Here is an 18758-nt window from a genome sequence, read left to right on the forward strand (position 1 = left end):
GTGCACACAAAATAACTTTAAAAATGTTAATAAGCATACATTCTCTCTTGAAGGACTTTTAAGAAAAAAAAAAATTAAGAAACAGTTAGAACACTGAAAAAATAGCATTTGTTATCTGCCCCCACTGTCTACATATAAACTTTACCATGAAATATAATTATTAAAATCCTTTAGAGATTTTTTACATTGTTGTGTGACTCCAAATCCCATCTATGCTTTAAATATATATTTTTTCATAATAAAGCCACAATATTTAAGTTAAAATACAAATTTATGTTATCACTCAGTCCTGTTACTGTAACACATTACCCCACCTGAAACATCTGGAACATTCTAGTTGGTCAAATCTACAACAGGACATTACATCTATTCATTCTACTGAAGACAATGGGAAGACCAAAATTAAGTTCCCTCACTTGTTTTTTCTGTATATTTGAACTCATTCCTGTTACTCTAAACATAAAAAGTAACAGGAGTGAGTTTCAGTAACAGAGTTTTTGAATCATTAAGAAGGTGAGGCTGAGAGCAGTTTGATGTAGTTACAATAAAACCATATATTGTAGATATTCCTTGAACGTGCAGTGTATGAAATTAAACAGCCAGAGAAAGTCATCTGCATTCCTCTACAGTGATTGGATTTGATCTTCCCTTAGTGACTATATTCATTATAATGCATGGTTTTAGAAGGCTTATAAACTTCTAATCTCTGTCAGTCAGCCCCCCAAGCGATTTCCCTCTAGCAAGAGGCAGATGAATATATAATGTGCTATACTTCATCTACTCTACAGCATGTGGAGCATACAGCACTGTATTCAGATCATGTTTTCTTTCTCATTGTTCAACACGTCAAACTGCTCTTAGTTTGATCTGTTAATAAACTTGAACTTCAATCAGCATTATCTTATAAATGTCAGCCACTGTCTATACTGACCACAGTTATTACGCAATCAGATATAATCAGTCCAGCTGAGCAGTTTTCCAGGGAGGGGTAGTGATCAGCTTATAGTGAGGATGTTTAAAGCTTTAAGAGCATTAAAAGGCCACAGCCATAGATAAACATTACAGAAAATCACGAACTCTGTGTTCTCTCCACTGATGCTAACATTTGTCATTTGTGTCAGCTTACCACTGGACAATGGCCAGATCATTAAGTTCCCGTAGCTGTAGGCAACTCTGTTCACTCATAGTTCTGATCTATGAGGAATATGTCCTGAGCAGCCAATACATCATGATGTATTTCCTGAATAGCATCCACTTTTAAATGGGGCATAATATAAAATGTAATATGTGCACGTTTGGGTATCCAGATTGTATGGTGAGAGGGCACCCATCTAAACATACAGCAGTAAATGAGTTTTTACCAACCCAAAGTACTACAAACTACTTTATCAAAGAAAAGCAAATTTGACAAGACAAATCTTGCCCTTATATTGACCAGTACAGCAGTGGGTACTGTTGTACTAAGGATAAGCCACTGTGCTGTGTTTCTAAAAATACTAGTTTCTAAATGTCCAAAAAGTTTAGGGAACACTGACATATAGCAAGTTTTCGTTTCCCTGGCATAAACATATAATGTCACCGTGGGGGTTTAGAACACTTTTAGTCATGTTTTAACTGTTTATGGGTTGTTTTTTTAATTTAAAAAGGTCAATGTGAAATTTAATATATTACACACAGGCTTCCAATGCAATGGAAATAATAATAATAATAATAAAAAATTTAGTTAATTGGATTTATCTGTTATGTAGCTATATAGAGTCCTTTTGTGCATTACAGACAAAATACAGCATTCTCACAGTTGTGTCCATCAGTGGATAATTCAGGTCTGAATGGGTTAATAAGTAATGGTCAGACATTATTACTTCTTTTTTTACATTAAATCACCTTAGGTACTTTGTAAGTTTACTGATTTTAAGAAGTTTGTTTGTTTGTATTTTTTTGGTAAGAAATTCTAAATAGGAAAAATAAAAAAAGAATGCTATTTTTTTCATATACATTTCACAGCTAATGCAGTAACTAATGTAGTCCCTCCATATCTTACCTGTGAAATTTGAAACCTGTGTAAATGAGAAGTTTGTGAGTTAAAGAAAGACTCACAATAGGTTCAGCTCTGAACTGTGAACACTGTGTTTTAACTAAATGTGAGCAGTGTCTGTGTGTGTTATGCTTCAGGCAGCTAAACGCTGTTTAGTGCCGTGTTTTCCTGGGGGATGAGTCCTGTGGGCTGCCGGGATTTTGGTCTCCAACATGGCTGTTTGGTAGCTGGGTGCGATTTCTACAGGAAATACTTTCTGCTGGGCTGTGGATTTGTGCAGGGCTGCCATTCTACCGAGCTTACGGTAAGACATTTCTAACAACCATGTAAACCATCCACACACAGGACCGCCGTCCTGCAGGCAAACAGGGCGCTCAGTCCTGCTTAATTACCCCTGTTATTTTCTGGAGTTTGACGCCGTTTCCAGGCTCTTATTCTCGCTCTGTTATAAACTCCTCGCTCGCTGAAGCTAAGCTATTACTGCTAACTGATTAGCAAGCTGGCTAGTTTGTATAAAGCCATGGCCAGCTAGCCTAGCTAACTAAACAGTTCGCTAACCTAGCTTAGCTAGCTAACTACAAGACAGTGCAGAAATGTAGCTAAACCTTTCTAGTAACCCGAGTCACCTCTCACACGGACGCTTAATAAAATATATAATAAAATGCTTCACGATAGCTGTAAATATGGCCTTCAGCTAGCTAGCTAGGTTAGCAAGATGAGCTAACTGGCTAGCATTTGAGCTGATTCAAAAACAAACATGTTACAAGCGAGTCCGTTAACTAGTAAGCTAGTAACTAGCTAAGCTATCGCTTTCTATTCCTACGCATTAGCTTTTGTAGGATGAGTATTACTCAAACAACCGAGATATCGCTCGGAGACGTTCACTTAAATTAACTTAACGTTACCCCCTGACATGTCGTTATCTGATTAAATGCCATGTCTTAAATTAGAAAGAGTTCAGAAATCAATATTTGGTGGAATAACCCTGGTTTTTATTCATGCATTTGGCATGTTCTCCTCCACCAGTCCTCCACACTGCTTGTGGATAACTTTGTCACTCCTGGTGTAAAAATTCAAGCAGTTCAGCTTGGTTTGATGGATAGTGATCACCCATCTTCCTCTTGATTATACTCCAGAGTTTTTTTAATTTGGTAAAAATCAAATAAACTCATAATTTTAAGTGGTCTCTTATTTTTTGTCTAGAGCTGTATATTTTGCTTGCATTAACATATTAAGGACTGAAATCTATAACGTTTCCACTTGTAATTTTTGTAACGTTATCTACATGTGTTCAGTGCTTTACCTTCAGTCCTTTCAGAACTAAAGCTTTATAATCATTAACCTCCGGTTCATTGACCCTAGAGTAAATCCCTGTGTAACACAATCATGAATAGTTCAAAACAGTTTCTGCTTTACAGTTAATAGTTAAATAATGTAGTAAACACTATAGCTACTTCACTGGTTGGTGCTCTTGTTGTCTAAATCTTTCTCAGATGTCTCAGTAGGAATCCTGTATTTACAAGAAACAATAACCAAACTACATTTTGTGTTAACTTACAGACTGCAAAAGAAGACATGCAACAGGTGAAGAACAATAGGTTAAAGATAAGACATGCATATGTGTGGATTACACATCTTATCTTACTTTGTGTTTCTGTGAAATGCTGTGTAGGTACTTTAAAGTTTTGGTTTAGTCATTAGTGATACTTGGTCTAGAAAGTTTGAGAACTACTGTTCTAAAAGGTTCAACTCACGCATTTTTTATATTATTGTGACCAGTTAGCTACCCCCTCTGTCCATAAACTGACTAATTATTGATACCAAAGTAAAATTTCACACCAGTTAAATTAGTGCCTCCCTTAGTCCTCCACTTGAGTAAACACACAAAAGTATTTGTCCTCAAATGAACAAAAAATTAATGTACCCTTTACAAAAAGTAAAAATACCATATTATGGCTCTAATGTCCTGTTATATTTGTAACAAGATTTGAGTTTCATTCCTGGTTCCCTATTCATAACAGAACACCATTTTTTTGCAGGTTGCATCATGTATTGGAGTAAAAATAAGATGACTTGGAAATGTAGTGGAGTTAAAGTAGTCTGTCACCCAGGAATTTACTTCAGTGAGATCTACAGATAACAAAAAAGATTGTTACTTTGTTACTTTCTTTATTACTTTTAGTTGTGTAAAATATGCAGTGAATGATGAATTTTGACATGAGCTTTCTGTCTTTCTTTTGTTTTATTTGTACAGTTTCACAAAGGGAATAACGATGAGTGATCCAGTGGTTCAGCTGGTATCCAGCTGTTATCAGGAAAATTTGCTTGAGGCAATGTGGAACCTAAGGGCCAATGGTGATCTGTGTGATATCACAGTGCAGGTTGATTTCCAAGGTCAGCTGGAAGAATTTGAGGCCCACCAGATAATACTTGCCGCATCCAGTGGCTATTTCAAGACCTGCATCTTGGCGAATGAACAAGTGAATAAAATATTCTTAAATGATTTTGCACCCAAAGCCTTTGCCAAATTTCTAGAATACGCATATTCGGGGAAAATGGAAGTGGAAAAGAGCTACCTTAGCCACATATTGCTGATGGCGAAGCAGCTGGACTGCCAAAACTTAGTGGAGGCTTGTGATTCAATGCTTCTGAATTATATTTTGGAAAACACACAGAAAGGGAAAGAAAAAGCAAAAAGAGGGAGGCCAGAAAAGCAAACAACTGAATCATTAGGTATGAGAAAAAAGATGAAAGTCATCCACACTAAAGAGGCGGAAAATGAAAGGGCACAGGGTAGGAGGAGTAGCAGCAGGTTAGCAGGCAGCAAAGTCTTTGTCAGTATCGACAAAAAAAAGACTGGCCGCAGGTCACAAGCCCAGTCTGAGGCATTGGACATCACAGAAAGTCCCAATGAATCAGAGACAAGAACAACACAAGAAGAGCCATTAAACATTTGTGAGTCCAAAGAAGCTAGTGATAAGGTTTTTCCTGAGAATGAGGCCCTTATGGACAGTGGGTCTGAGGCTGGTAGTTTCAACATTGATTTAGCAGATGAAGATTTTCATGACCCTGAGTTCCTGCCAGCTGAAGCCAAAGAAGAAACAGATGAGGCTGAAAAGGAACAAAAGTCGGGTAGTTCCAAATATGACTGTCAAAAGTGCTGTCGTTCATTTCGCTATGAGAAGAGCTACCTGAAGCATGTCAAAGTTAGTCATGGCATTGAGACTGACACTACCTACCGCTGTGATATCTGCCAGCAGACTTTTGCCAACCGCTGCAACCTTAAAATCCATAAACGGCATGTGCACAATGACGACAGGCTCTTTCCATGTGACGTCTGTAAGAAGGCCTTTAAACGCAAGAAGGATGTGACGAGACACAGGCGGCAGGTCCATGAGGGTGGAACTGAGCGCTACTACTGTACAATTTGTGGTAAATCATTAAGCTCCAGAACAGCCCTCACTCTGCATGAGAGAACACACACCGGTGACAAGCCCTACAGCTGCAACGAGTGTGAAGCCAGGTTCTCCCAAAGCTCTGCACTAAGAACACATCAGAGGTAACAGTTACATCTAATACACTGTACAGTATACTGACTGGAGGCCAACACACACACACACACCAGCATCTATCTATCTATCTATCTATCTATCTATCTATCTATCTATCTATCTATCTATCTATCTATCTATCTCTCTGTCTGCACGTTGTTGGAAACATCATAATTAAATGAGCAGCATGATAACTTTATCTCAGACAACACAGTGCAGTTCAGTTGACCAAATCATTAACATGCTTACTTACAAAGACAGTTAGCTATTAATTATTTAAATATATTATGTTGTATTTAGGTGTTAAAAATAAATATTGATATTTTAACATTTTACTTTATGCAAAATACTATATCGCCATTTCTCTAAAACATATCATCGGCAAACTCATTATAGACATACCAGTAAGTATCATTAAAGGCTAACTAACTTGTACATTTGTGTATGGCTAGGAATGTAAAGAAGGAACTGTAAGTACTTCCATTTCTGTTGACCTTAAAAATGTTACTGCATGGTTCACAGGATCCACACCGGTGAGAAGCCTTTTGCTTGTGATATGTGTGATGCCAAGTTCACCCAGAACCACATGTTGGCCTACCATAAGAGATGCCACACAGGTACGTTTAGTTATGATCTGTACACTCAGTGTGTATTAAGACAATTCTTAATAAATGATGTTTCTTTCTATAGGAGAAAAGCCCTTCATGTGTGAAAACTGTGGGAAAAGTTTTGCATCTAAAGAATACCTGAAACACCATGCCAGAATCCACTCTGGCTTCAAGCCTTACAAGTGTGACAACTGTGGAAGAGCATTTGCTCAACGAAACTCCCTTCATCAGCATATGAAAATACATACAGGTACTGGTTCACAACACACATTTACATGATATGCCAGATGTCCTGGGACAGAAACTAGCCAGATGCTGCTGGTCAGGAATTTTACTTATTACTTTACACTGTCTTCTATGACATACTCCCGCTACATGCGACACTGTGGCAGCTTTGCAGGTGTCCAGTAATACGACAAGAAATCAGCAATTTGTGGAACTTAAACATAAAATTCCCAGTGAGCAAACCAAAGGTTATGCGTTAATGAAAGAAAACCTCTGTACCACCAAATAAGTCTGTTTTTCTGCTCAAGTTTTGGAAATGAAATATCCCAATCTGTCTATCCTACTATCAAGCCTTGCTTAAACTCTGCTGGCCAGTGTTTGCAGTTATTCACAAGATATTACCTCACAACTTAGACAGATGTGGACATTCCCAAGCTGTCTTTTGATGTCTCATGCTGCAGAACTGCAGGATATCAAATACTGCTATCCCATGACTTTGGCATGTCAGTTTACAGTGTAGCACATCAACTGTAGGTTCAGCAGAATATTGATGACATACATGATGATATATTGATATATACACGATGATTCAAACTATTTGTTCTACTGTTCTTTTTTTAGGTGAAAGGCCTTACCATTGTAAGGAGTGTGACAAGCAGTTCACCCAGCTGAACGCTCTTCAGAGACACCAAAGAATACACACAGGAGAAAAGCCATACATGTGCAGCGTGTGTGGCCGGACCTTTACAGACAAGTCTACTGTCCGCAGGCATGCCATGGTGAGCAGTCGGAAAGCTTTGTTTAACAATGTTTAAAGTTCACTCGTTAAAATAGTTGATGCTGTAACACAACCTTGCATCTCCACTGTGGTAACTAGTAAAAGAGGTTTACAAATAATTAGAGTTCAAGATTTATTTTCAGTAGTTTTGTACCAGTTCTTATTTTGTCTGTTTGTTATGATATTGTATAAGATGGTATAAGAAAATATGTTTTTGGCTACACTTACATTTTCCAGAACTTAATCTTGAAATATATCAAGTATATGATTTCTTTCCCCTTTTCTGCTTGAATGTTGTTCAGACATGCTGTTCTGTAATTCACAGACTCACGACAAGGACACTCCTTGGAAGAATTATCTGGTTGTGCTGGAGGGTAATGTAGAAGATCGCATCAAGACACAAAAAGGTTCCTCTGACAAGAACAAGGCAGAAGAAATTAATGAAGAAGAACACAATCAAGAGGAGAAACAGAGTGAAGATCAGACCCAGGAGATAGTGACAGTGTCTGAAGAGCCAGTGACCATCTCTGGGGACTGGGCTGGCCCAGGCACCATTGCGCTGGTCAGCCATGGAGCACTGGGAAGCCTCGCAGTGATCCAAACTGAGGTGCCTGCTGGTACACAGCTGCAGCCCATTGTCGCCGCTGATGGAGCCAGTGTAATTTCTCTGGATAGTTCTACTGTTGGAATTCCTGTTACCGTTCCTTTTTCCATTCCCATCTCTGTTGCACATTCCATCTCCGAGTCAACAGCACTTACTGTCGCAGTCCCCCAGTCTGACCAAGCCACGGTTTCAGAGGCTGTGTTGGTGTCAGGAGACACAGACACAGAAGCCCTTCTGGTACCAACTGAAGTCAGTTTGCCTACTGAATGCACAAAGCCACAGTCAGTGGTGGAGGGAGCTAAACAGGGACAAAACTTAGACACCCAAGAGGAAATGTCTGATAATGTGCAGCCTACAGCAAAAGCAGAAGCCATAGAGGCCTCTACAGAAGATTAAATTTAAACCTACATCATTGGCTTTTTCCCTACACTGTGTAATACAATCATATCATTGCTTTTCTAAGAAAATATATTACGTACAAACCTCATCTGAAATAGTAATTTTAGACTATTTCTATTTCTGTTATTCGTTTTTCACAGTGTAGAAGGTAGATGTTGTACTGAAATGATGTAGATGGAATGTAAATGTAATACATGTAGAAATATAGATCATTGAGTTCATAGGAAAGTAACAGTATTTTTACTATCATTCCTCTCTGCTGTAAAGAGTGTGTGTATAATATGTGTGCGTGTATACACTCATTTAATACTTTATTAGGAACACTATACTAATACTGAAAGGGGCCTCTAAAAACAGCCCTAAATTAATTGTAGCATTTATTCCACAATTTTGTTTTATATTTTCCAAAGAGATTCTAGTGCTTGTTCATAATCACATTTCAATCCTGCATCCAGGTTTTTCGTGACCACTTTCAACCTCTAAATCATTTATTCTATCATGTCCCAAATGTGTTTTATTGAATTCAGAGCTGTTACTGGGACAATTATTAAACAGTTGTCTTGTTTGTAATTTTTCTAGCAGAAATATGTTTTTAAGAAGTAAAATGTGGTCAGAAAGGAATGTGCATGGTCAGCAACACTACTGTAGCAATTTAAGTGTCTTAATTGATATTAAGAAGCCCAAAGTGGGCAGTTTACACCATTAGACCACCTCCAATATCATGGGACCTTTTTTGTGGAATTCCTTCTTTTAAAAATGTTATGTACTCTCAGAGCTGAAAGCTTCTGGATGCAGAAAAAAGCCATTCTCATTTGCAAATTAAAAGCTTTGCCTTTAAGTGACACTAAAACACATTAGAAACGAACATACAAAATGAAACTGGCATGGGGAAACAGACATTCTCCCATTCAAGTTGTATTTAGTACTGACAGTGAACATAAAAAACATGGCCTATGCAATGTTTTTTGTTCATACACTGTAGTACATGAGGTCCCTGGACTGTTAAGACAAGACAGTTTGGATCCATGTTTTCATGCTGTTGTGTTCATCAATAGAAAATGAGTTTCATCAGAAAAGGCTGTTTTTTCATTTTATTGTATAGTATTGGTAAGTGTGCATAAACTGCTGCCTTAGCTTTCTGTTCTTGTTCTATTATAGTCCATGAGGCATAAGTATTGACTCATTATGCATGCTTTTCTGCTCACCACAGTTGTACAAAGTGGTCGTCAAAGTTTCATTACTACACCATTATGATTAAACCCTGTTGTGCTTAAATTCCCTGCTCAGTATTTACAAGAAACACTCAAACCAGCTAATCTTAAACTCAGACAGACACTATGGAGCATAATTGAGGTGTTTAGGTCTTTCTAAAAAGCGTGTGGTGAGTGTAACCTGTGTTCTTTACACATTTGGAAGTAATCAATCATGAATTAAACCTAAATCACTTCTAGATTTGTTTCTTTTAATATCAGACCTTTATTTCTGTGCTTTCATACAGACATTCAGCAGTAGATCAATTACTCAGTCAGAAAGAACCTAGATAAATAAGTAGGTTGCCTCTAGTGATGGCTTTTTAAAAACTATAGATACAGTGAGATACTAAATATCATCACTAATACACAGACACACTGTGACATGCGCTGCTAAGGACCACCAAAATGGAGAGTGCACTAGCATAAGTGCTGCATGACAGATGAATTCACAACACAACACATAGCACATCGACACAGGTTATACAGGGATTTCACAAATCGTTCATAGTTTGAATATGCTAACAAACATGGAGCAACAAGTGTTTGCCTTCAGTTGTATATGTAAGTGGTGTGCAACCTGCAAACCAATGAGTGAGGTCAGATATAAATGAGAGAAAGTAGAAACATAAATAAAACATAAAGAAACATTACTAATTTGAACATTGTGACAGGATTAAGAAATAAACGTTGTTTATACTTCATTACTCTGACATGTGTTACACTTTTGTAGAACATTAACATAACTGAGTATTAAATTAAGACTGACAAACCCATAGATTTCCGTAGGAGACATGAGGCCTACACAGCTGTAGAGGTACTGACAGAAATAGGATGAGTACAGATTGCACAAATAAAATAAATAAATAATCAAACAAATTTCAATCTACTTTAAAATATTTCTGGTCTTCTGACACCATAATTACATTTGTACATGTCATGCAGCACTAGCAATCCACAATCCAGTGATTACTTAACCAGCCAACTTCTCAGGTCCCTAGTTTATCCTTGGCTGATCCCGACACTGAACTACACCACTTTGTGTATTCAGAAAAAACATTCATTATAAAAACAGGGAGCCTGAGATTTAGCAGCCCAAACCAGGTCTAATGTTGGAAAGCCTAATATTAATGTTAAAAATAATGTACGAAATCAATGTAATATGTTTATATGTGCGCTATAAACGCTGCAGCAATAAATCTTAACATATCGTACTGGGAAACCTGAACTTGGCCATTGCACAAAAATGATATGAAATGTTTCGGGGAGGGGGTGTCATGCCTTGGATGGTTTCCCCCAGCTCTACATTTCACTTCAAGTCCCCCTCATCACCCTGGATGGTTTTCTTAATGCGCAGGAGCATGGTGGTTAGCCACTGGTCCAGACGTGAAATAGAATCAAACTCCTTCACCTGGTGTAGAAGGAAGAAACACATAATTAAATTAAATTCGGCAACACCTTCTTTATTTAGGTTCTTCAAAGAATCCTAAGTAATGATGTGAATCATTTGTGCTATAAATTAAAGCATATTTTATATATATATATATATATAAGAACAATTCAGGTGAAGGAGTTCAAATATAGGTCTTACTGCTTCTGTGAAAGCCTCTGCATTCTGTTCCTCGTGGGCCTCCAGAAGTTTCTGGAAAAAGAAACATGCAATTCATTTAATGGAATTATTCTCATGTTAAAATAAAAAAAAAATCTTTAGGAACTGGTTTTACAAACCTTTAAAAGTTTGCACTCTCTTGAATCAGAAAATGCTGGGAACATTTCCTCATACTTCTCAACAGCGAGCTGTAGGTTTAAAGAAAGCAGGCAAAGACAAAAACATAAGTTAAACCCACACGATCCTCACTACTGAGGTTCTAAAATCTCTTTGATACCAACACCAACCTTTGCATTGAGCTCATCCACAATGAAGTGACATAAGGAGGCTTTGAAGAAGTATTCTTTGGCACTGTATTTCAGCAGAGGGTTGTCCATAGTGTTTGTTCCAACCTAAAAACATTAAAACAAGACCTTGTTAAAGTGAGTGTGGTGAAATATTGTACTAAATCTTTTCAGGTGTCATACTGTACAGATACCTGTTCGTAGATTTCAATGGCCTTTGGATACTGTTCCAGCTGGGCACTGTATGAAGCAACCTTCAGGAGACACTTGTTTGCAGAGCTACCAAATAAAATAGGCAACAAAAAAAGGGATCAGAATATTTTTGATTTAATGGGGGCAATTCTGTATTCTTTAAAAAATACTAATTAAACAGGGCAATGACAATAAGCTGCAATGACTAACCTATTTGACTCCTCCCCTTTGTAATAGTCTGCAGCCTGTTCATAATGTGCAATTGCCTAAAAGAAACAAAAGCATTGGTTGTGTGCATTTATATTTATTTAGGCTTTCTAAAAATGCATGTTCTTAATATGCAAATACCTTCTCGATATCAACCAGTTCTGACTCGTACACCTCTGAAATTGTGATATGGTGTTTGGCTGCAATGGTAAATCGTCCCTGAGGGAAAAACAATAGGTGAACATGTAGTCAGAACAATTCATGTGCTTTGTATTACTGGTTTAATACAAAAAAAAAAAAAAAGCTTCGAGCTTTGATAACCCCATCAAGAACCACCTTTACAGGGTGTTGGAGCAAAGAAAGGTAGCATTTGAAAGAGTTATTCTCACATACATGTCCATTGCCTAGTCTGCACTGAGAATATAGAGTCTACCTTCATCTTACCATGTCTGTATAAATATCGATGGCTGCATTTAAGCAGTTGATGGCCTCTATGGTACGCATTAAAGAAAACAAGGAAGGAAAAGTTAGCCACATGCAGTGATGTTAAAAGCTCAGAAAAAATGACACAAAACGTATTTTACCCAACAGACACAGACATGCAATAAGACCTTTAGACATAAACCTCCTGAAGTATAATAGAAATGTCAGTAAAATACAAGACATTAGTGATTTCAGTGTTTCCAAACCCTGGTTCTGCTGTTTTCTCTGTCCTGCAAATTTTATTGTTTCTCTGCTGTAACAAACCAATTTCCTCAAGTGTTAATAATTAAAGAGTTAAATGATGCGTGATTGAATCAGAAAAAACATTAAAATATACTGGACAGGACTGAACCTGGGAATGTGTGGGTTAGACTGATAAAGATTGTAATGCAAAATCTCCACATTACAGCCTGTGACATGTTTCTTTTGTCATGTATTGATTTGTTAATCACAACAAGTGCATGAAATCAATGAGACTCCTCATTTGCCCTCACCCTGTGGATCAGCCTTCTTGAAGGCATTTCCAGCGTCAACAAAACTGGTGGCTGCATCATGTTTGTTCTGAAGCTGCATGTGAAGTCTGGCTGCCTGGCAGAAAGCATTTCCTGCAGCTGAAGAGCAACAAAAAGACAAGATTGTAAATTATAACATTGTGGTGACACAAGAAAAAATATAATCTCAGATTTTCAATGAAACATTCCACAAATTGCAGACATTTAATAGTCCTTGTTCCATACTGGCAGTATGTTAAAGTGGACAGCACAATGGTAATGTGGTAATGACTGTGACCAGCAGCAACTAGCTAGGATTGTCTGTGTGAACAGACAAAAGCCATCACACACACATCACTCTTCAGATCACTGCTTTAATGTTCTTCAGGTTGCATGCTCCCTGAGACCTTAGAGTCTTAGGCGTGAAACTAGTCCCAAGTTCCACAATTTAGCATGTCAGTGTATGTGCAGTTGCCAACACAGGCCCCAGTTACTTTCTTTTTTTTTTAAGTTATGCAAATATTAAATGTTTTAAAGAAGGCAGCATCACATACCACTCCAGTTCTTGGCCATCTTGAACATGTTGGCTGCTCTGGCATACATTTCACAGGCCTCCTCAACTTTGTGATTCCCACTAAAATTTGGAAGAAATGGCATACAGTTTAAAGACAAATCTATTTATTTCAAATTGAACAGATGAATTCAGTGAGCAGTTCAAGTTTCTTCTTATTGTGGGCACAGGACTGTACATTTTTGTAAGATTAAATCCTAATGCAACATAAATGACACAACAGCAATTTCATAACCTGTTTTTTAACATTTTGTTCTATAAATAATGTCAACCAGTTATGTGGAACATAAAACATTTAATTTGTTAAAAAGGTTGGAACACACATGCAGAAGCAAAAATAAACGTTTAAAACTAGGAGCTAGTTTATCTTCAGCACTAACCTAGGACTCCTATATTCTGTAAATAAGATCAGATGACCTCACACATTAACACACTGTCCTGTAGTGATGTTCAGTATGTGTCAGTTAAGAATTTAACTTAAACCTGAGTTAAAGTCATAGACAAAGTGCTGTATGGAAATGTCCACCTCTTTTAAAAGGTCTGTGACACATACGTCACCATGGGCTCTTTGGGGGTAATTTGTGTATCTGCTCTAACTAAACAGTATTTCTACATAGACCAGTGTAATGATCTCATTTCTTGAACATTTTAAGAATCTATGCTTGTTGGTGAGTGTCAGCTGACTGATGTGAGACCCAGATTGAGGCTCACAGGCTCCTGGGAAACACAAATAGGCCATCATCAGAGCTTCATAATCAATGAGACTCCCCCACACTGCAGGTTACACATACATCTAAAGCTCTGATAGAACGTGTATTGTTATATATTGAATCTAATTCTTATATACAGCTAACAAACAGTATCTGTGTGGCCATATAATCTGATTGTTAGACGTTAAACATGAAATGAACAGCAGTATCTACAGCACAGCAAATTCAGAGGAAACTATCACTACTTTAACACTATTTATTCTTTCAGGACATTAGCTGTGGTTAGTTAACTTACGTCCTTGTATATATTTGCTTCGCCTTATAACCCAGCTAATAAATCAAGCAGGCCATTTCTAAAACACAACGTTAGCTACACATCCTGGCTACAGTGCCTCGCTGTGAAACTGCGCCAGTACTGCGTAAAACAGATACAGCAGCAGAGACCCACAGCCAACAGCTACAACTACATACAGCTCAACCAGACGGTCGCCAAACCAGCTCAGTGTAGCTAACTAGCTAATAAAGTAGTTAATTATATGTTAGTATAACTTTACACGCTAGAGACACGGGTTAACACCAACTTACTGACGAGTTTACCCATTAAAGGTAGGCGTTCATGTCCAGTGTTCAATTCCACCTTAAGTAGTGCACTGCCTACACAACTACAGGCTGCTTCATTAAAGGTGGTATAAACAATTCAAGTAGTTAAAATATGTTAACTAAATAAAATGGGTTATAGATAGTGCAGTGTTTATTGTTAATTTAATTCCACCTTAAATAGTGGATCGGCTAGCTAACCTAGGTACACGAACGTTACAGCCTGCATCATTTAAGGTGGAACAGATAATTCCAGTACCTAAGAAGCCGGTGTATAATACTGACTGAATAAAATGGATTATAGATATAGTGTAGTGTTTAATGTTGTGGGTCAGCTGAGAGGCACGTTAAACTCAGTACTGCGCAAAACAGCTTAGATACAGCAGTAGCCTAGCTTAGCTAACTAGCTAGTTAACTAAACAGGCGGTCATCAAACCAGCTCAGTGTATGTAGCTACATTTTGAGCTAATAAAGTTTTAACTTCATGTTAATTTAACTTTTTACATGCTGGAAACGCGGTTTTACACCAACTTACTGAGGTTTATTATGCCCAGTGTTCAATTCCACCTTAAATATTGCATCGGCTAAGCTAACCTAGGTTAACTAACTACAGCCTGCATCATTTAAGGTGGAACGGATCATTTCAGTAGCCAAGAAGCCGGTGTTCTGTCGAGTTGTGCTACCCTGTCAAACTGTGCTACCCTAGTGTATATCTAATTGTAAAAATACAAAAGAAGCACTATATTAAGGCATGTTCCCAGTAAAAGTCTCAGTAGATTTAGGTTGGTATATTTGGCTAGCATAAATCACTGTATCATAGTATAGTATTGCAGTGAGAGGTCATTACAAACTGCTTTTGTTTTTGTTTTTAATAATAATTGTTATTATTTTTTTTCCATTTATACTTTTGTACAATAACAGTGAGTAAAATTTGTTTAATACACAGAAAAACGCGAGAAATAATTAAAACGTGCAAGACAGCGCATGCGCAGTGCCTTTAGGAAGCAGGTATCGATGTTTAACAGAACTCGACGGAACACCCGGCGTAAAAAAAAGAACTAAATTAAATGAGTTAGCTTAGCTATTGTTAACTAGCGTCGTGTTTATTGTTCAGTAAGTTTAATGAGAGGCACGTTAACGATTTGTACAGGTTGTCAGGTTTACTTTAGCAACATCTATACTGTATGCAGTGTCTGGGTGGTAAATCCTCCCCCACAACACACACACACACACGCACGCACGCACGCACACACAGCTTTAGGTAGCGGTCTGCTCACGACTCCTCCAGCTGGCTAGAGCTTCACTAGCCTGCAGCACTTTCAGCTGGAGCGCTGTGTAAACACTGACACTAGAGAACACACAGACAGCAGCGGCAGTGCTCATTGACCGACTGACTGACATACACTACTACCAGATCAGATTTTAATATACTGAAACCGCTGGTGTTTACAGACAGAAACGCGTTATTAAACTCAGAACACGGCGTCTGACCGGGTAGACAGGTTAACCTAGCTAAGCTAACTAACGAACCAACCGTTATCCACTCCAGCTAATCTTACCCAAACATCCCTCCTAGGAAAGAGCCGGACGACTTCACTTTCTTATCCGCATCAGCCATCAGCTGAATGGCCTCTTTCTCCTTGCCCGAATTGTCCATTCTGTTTCAGTAAGCGATCAGAAGAACAGGCGTATAAACTTAATGTTCCGCAGCGCTCCGTATAACCCGCTCTGTGTCGCTACTGTAGCTGGGGATTACTGCCGACGGGTTTACTTGACGTGGGCGTAGAACCCGCGACTAACGGCATCCTGGGAGTTGTAGTTCTCTGGAACGTCTCTCTCCGTCTGTCCGCCAGTATTCCACGAAACGACGCGCACTACAACTCCCACACACGACCGAAACCCCATTGCGTAATACAGCCGTAGATAAGAACATATATATGTGCTTAAATGGACTACCATGATATAAATCACGTACAGGAAAAATAGCATGGGAAGTATTGTTTATTTGAGATTTTTCTGTTTGTTTAATTGTGTTCTTTATTAACACATAAATAAAAAGAGCATTTTCAATTGGCTTGATGTAAACAGGGTAAGTTATTGCAATTCATTCATATATGTTACATAAATACTTCTGCTTTTTACAGTTACAGAACTATTTTAATTTGCAACTACTTCTCACTTGAAATTCATGTACACTCACATTGCAATTTTTCAGTGTACTTTTATTTCTGTACATTTTCCACTTTTTTCTAAAGCTTCACATGAACATCAGGCAGTTCTACAACACTGTTTTGTGCATGTAATTATGTCTTAGCAAAGAAATGGCAGAAATTGTGTGTAACCCTTTATGTGCAAAATAATAATTGGCTCAAGACCAGCTGGTCAAGCAAATACATAATAATAATAATATTAATAATAATAATAATAAATAAATAATTAAATAAAAAATACCCTATATTGATAGTCTAGCTCATTAACTAGCTCTTGACCATGTTTTCTCTGGATGACCATCTGTATTTTTTTGCTGGAAATGTATTTCTTCAGATTTATTATTTGATACTTGGCTGAAAGTGTCCTTATTATTTCAGTGCACTGATAACTACAGCGGACTGCAACAGAAAGGCACTGCAGCAAGACCATAATAAATATATAAATAAAATGCACTAGCGCTATTGCACAGCAGATGGCAATATATGCCTAGTCACAGCCGGGGGTGCCTGTCAGTAGTCATTCAAGTGTTACAGCAGTTCACAAGCCATTGCAATTTCTTCACCAAGCAAATGCATATTAATTTATTACTTAATTTTGTTATTACCTAATATTGATAGACAAAGGTAAGTATTTGATATTTATTAATAGCATTTAAGATACTAAATGTTTTAAATACTGTGCTTTCAAAACCCCAGTGAACCCTTTTTTATTTTGGTGTTTTCTGTAATACCATGTTTGCCTGTCTACATTTAACCCTCTGGCAATTAGTGTACATACATCAAGGGATTTTGTGCAATTAAAAAGCGCACAAGCAACAAAAAAAACATTTAAAAATAATGCTTCTCAAAAACAGCATTAGTAAATTCAGTCTTTAAGCGTGGGAGACTAAAGGAGAGAACAATAGGGTCACTTCTGTAGAACAAACACATGAAAGCAGTTTGTCATGTGAGCATTTCCTCAAAGTACTGCTGACATCACACTAATGTAAGCAAAAAGGAGAAGCCGTTTTGTTGCTGGGATTTGGACTTGCACCTAGAAACCCTGCAACACAATCACGGCTGTATCAAGTATGTGCATGAATGCATAAAAACAACAGTTGCTGGGTGGACACTCCTTTGTCTTCAGCCGACGCCCACAGCACAGTTTAAATCTCTGCTGGATAAGCTGAGGGAGAGTGCTGATTAAACATTAATTGTGAACATTGGCACTATGCAGAGGTGAACATCATTATGTCTTACAAAACACCCCACCTGTGCAGAAATGTGAGCAAAATTCATTCTTTGATTACACGACGTGTAGAAACTTGTAATGAAAGGCAAAACACAGTTTTCTTAAATAACGTTTTTATTTTAGATTTAAGTCTTCTTGTGTTTTCGGAGGTACATCACTTTAAGTCACTAAGCTCTATGCAGCATGTAACACATGCATGCATGCATGCATGGCCCCACTGTTCTACAGAGTGGGATCAGAAAATTAAGAACCCCACTCTTAAACAGAACGCTTTAACACAGAGACATGGCCATACTAACACCCGGAGAACGTACAGAGATTTACTGAGAATGTTCAGAGGCTACAGTACATTCTGTAATAAAACAGAATAGCATTGCAGTTTGCCCAGCTTTTATTCTGCTCCTTTTTACTCTACATTTTCTTACCCTGTGTAGTCATAGAGTCAAGTTTGGTACAGAGCAAGGTGGGGAATAAGGTTGACTTGAGACAGCTTACAGATATGCCTGTAATACATGAAGTACATTGTCCTCTGCTGCATTTAATATTTGAGATTTTACACAATAAAAAAAAGAAACTGATGAGGACAAGTGAAACAATGTGAAAATCTGGATGTCCATATTTACAATAAATACAGTGGCCATCTGCTTTCAGATTGGGTACTCAATACCCATTAGTGATTCAAGAATTTTTTTTATATCAAGTAAATATGGTAAATACTTACAA

The 18758-nt window shown here is 37.7% G+C and overlaps 2 protein-coding genes across 3 annotated transcripts; one reads left to right on the forward strand and one right to left on the reverse strand.

The window, feature by feature from the left end:
• The first annotated feature begins 2078 nt into the window (after positions 1-2078).
• gzf1 (GDNF-inducible zinc finger protein 1) lies at positions 2079-8228 on the forward strand. Of its 2 annotated transcripts, XM_015605208.3 has the most exons (7): positions 2079-2339; positions 3596-3619; positions 4290-5594; positions 6109-6203; positions 6277-6444; positions 7041-7198; positions 7523-8228. In XM_015605208.3, exons 3-7 carry the CDS (start codon positions 4309-4311, stop codon positions 8195-8197), a joined length of 2382 nt encoding a protein of 793 aa, XP_015460694.3. In that variant the 5' UTR covers positions 2079-2339; positions 3596-3619; positions 4290-4308; the 3' UTR covers positions 8198-8228. The 2 variants fall into 2 exon arrangements, with proteins under 2 accessions (XP_015460694.3, XP_007229765.3); XM_007229703.4 differs by lacking the exon at positions 3596-3619 and having other exon boundaries at positions 2088-2339.
• Positions 8229-9652: 1424 nt separating this feature from the next.
• Positions 9653-16361, reverse strand: napbb (N-ethylmaleimide-sensitive factor attachment protein, beta b). The gene is made up of 11 exons (XM_007229702.3): positions 16154-16361; positions 13271-13350; positions 12720-12836; positions 12187-12233; positions 11884-11961; positions 11746-11801; positions 11538-11622; positions 11347-11451; positions 11179-11247; positions 11042-11092; positions 9653-10861 (listed from the first exon to the last, which is right to left on the reverse strand). Exons 1-11 carry the CDS (start codon positions 16249-16251, stop codon positions 10760-10762), a joined length of 888 nt encoding a protein of 295 aa, XP_007229764.1. The 5' UTR covers positions 16252-16361; the 3' UTR covers positions 9653-10759.
• Between the last annotated feature and the right edge of the window lie 2397 nt (positions 16362-18758).

This window comes from Astyanax mexicanus, chromosome 1, assembly GCF_023375975.1.
Source record: "Astyanax mexicanus isolate ESR-SI-001 chromosome 1, AstMex3_surface, whole genome shotgun sequence".
In the NCBI taxonomy this organism is placed as follows: Eukaryota; Metazoa; Chordata; class Actinopteri; order Characiformes; family Acestrorhamphidae; genus Astyanax; species Astyanax mexicanus.

Excerpts from the sequence above, each read along its gene's own strand:
- gzf1 (XM_015605208.3), top strand. The coding sequence starts at position 4,309 with ATGAGTGATCCAGTGGTTCAGCTGGTATCCAGCTGTTATCAGGAAAAT. Across the intron at positions 5,595-6,108 it reads GCACTAAGAACACATCAGAG|GATCCACACCGGTGAGAAGC; the intron begins GTAACAGTTACA and ends CATGGTTCACAG. Across the intron at positions 7,199-7,522 it reads CTGTCCGCAGGCATGCCATG|ACTCACGACAAGGACACTCC; the intron begins GTGAGCAGTCGG and ends TGTAATTCACAG.
- napbb (XM_007229702.3), bottom strand. The coding sequence starts at position 16,251 with ATGGACAATTCGGGCAAGGAGAAAGAGGCCATTCAGCTGATGGCTGAT. Across the intron at positions 11,802-11,883 it reads AACTGGTTGATATCGAGAAG|GCAATTGCACATTATGAACA; the intron begins GTATTTGCATAT and ends TGTTTCTTTTAG. Across the intron at positions 11,248-11,346 it reads TGGATGAGCTCAATGCAAAG|CTCGCTGTTGAGAAGTATGA; the intron begins GTTGGTGTTGGT and ends TTAAACCTACAG.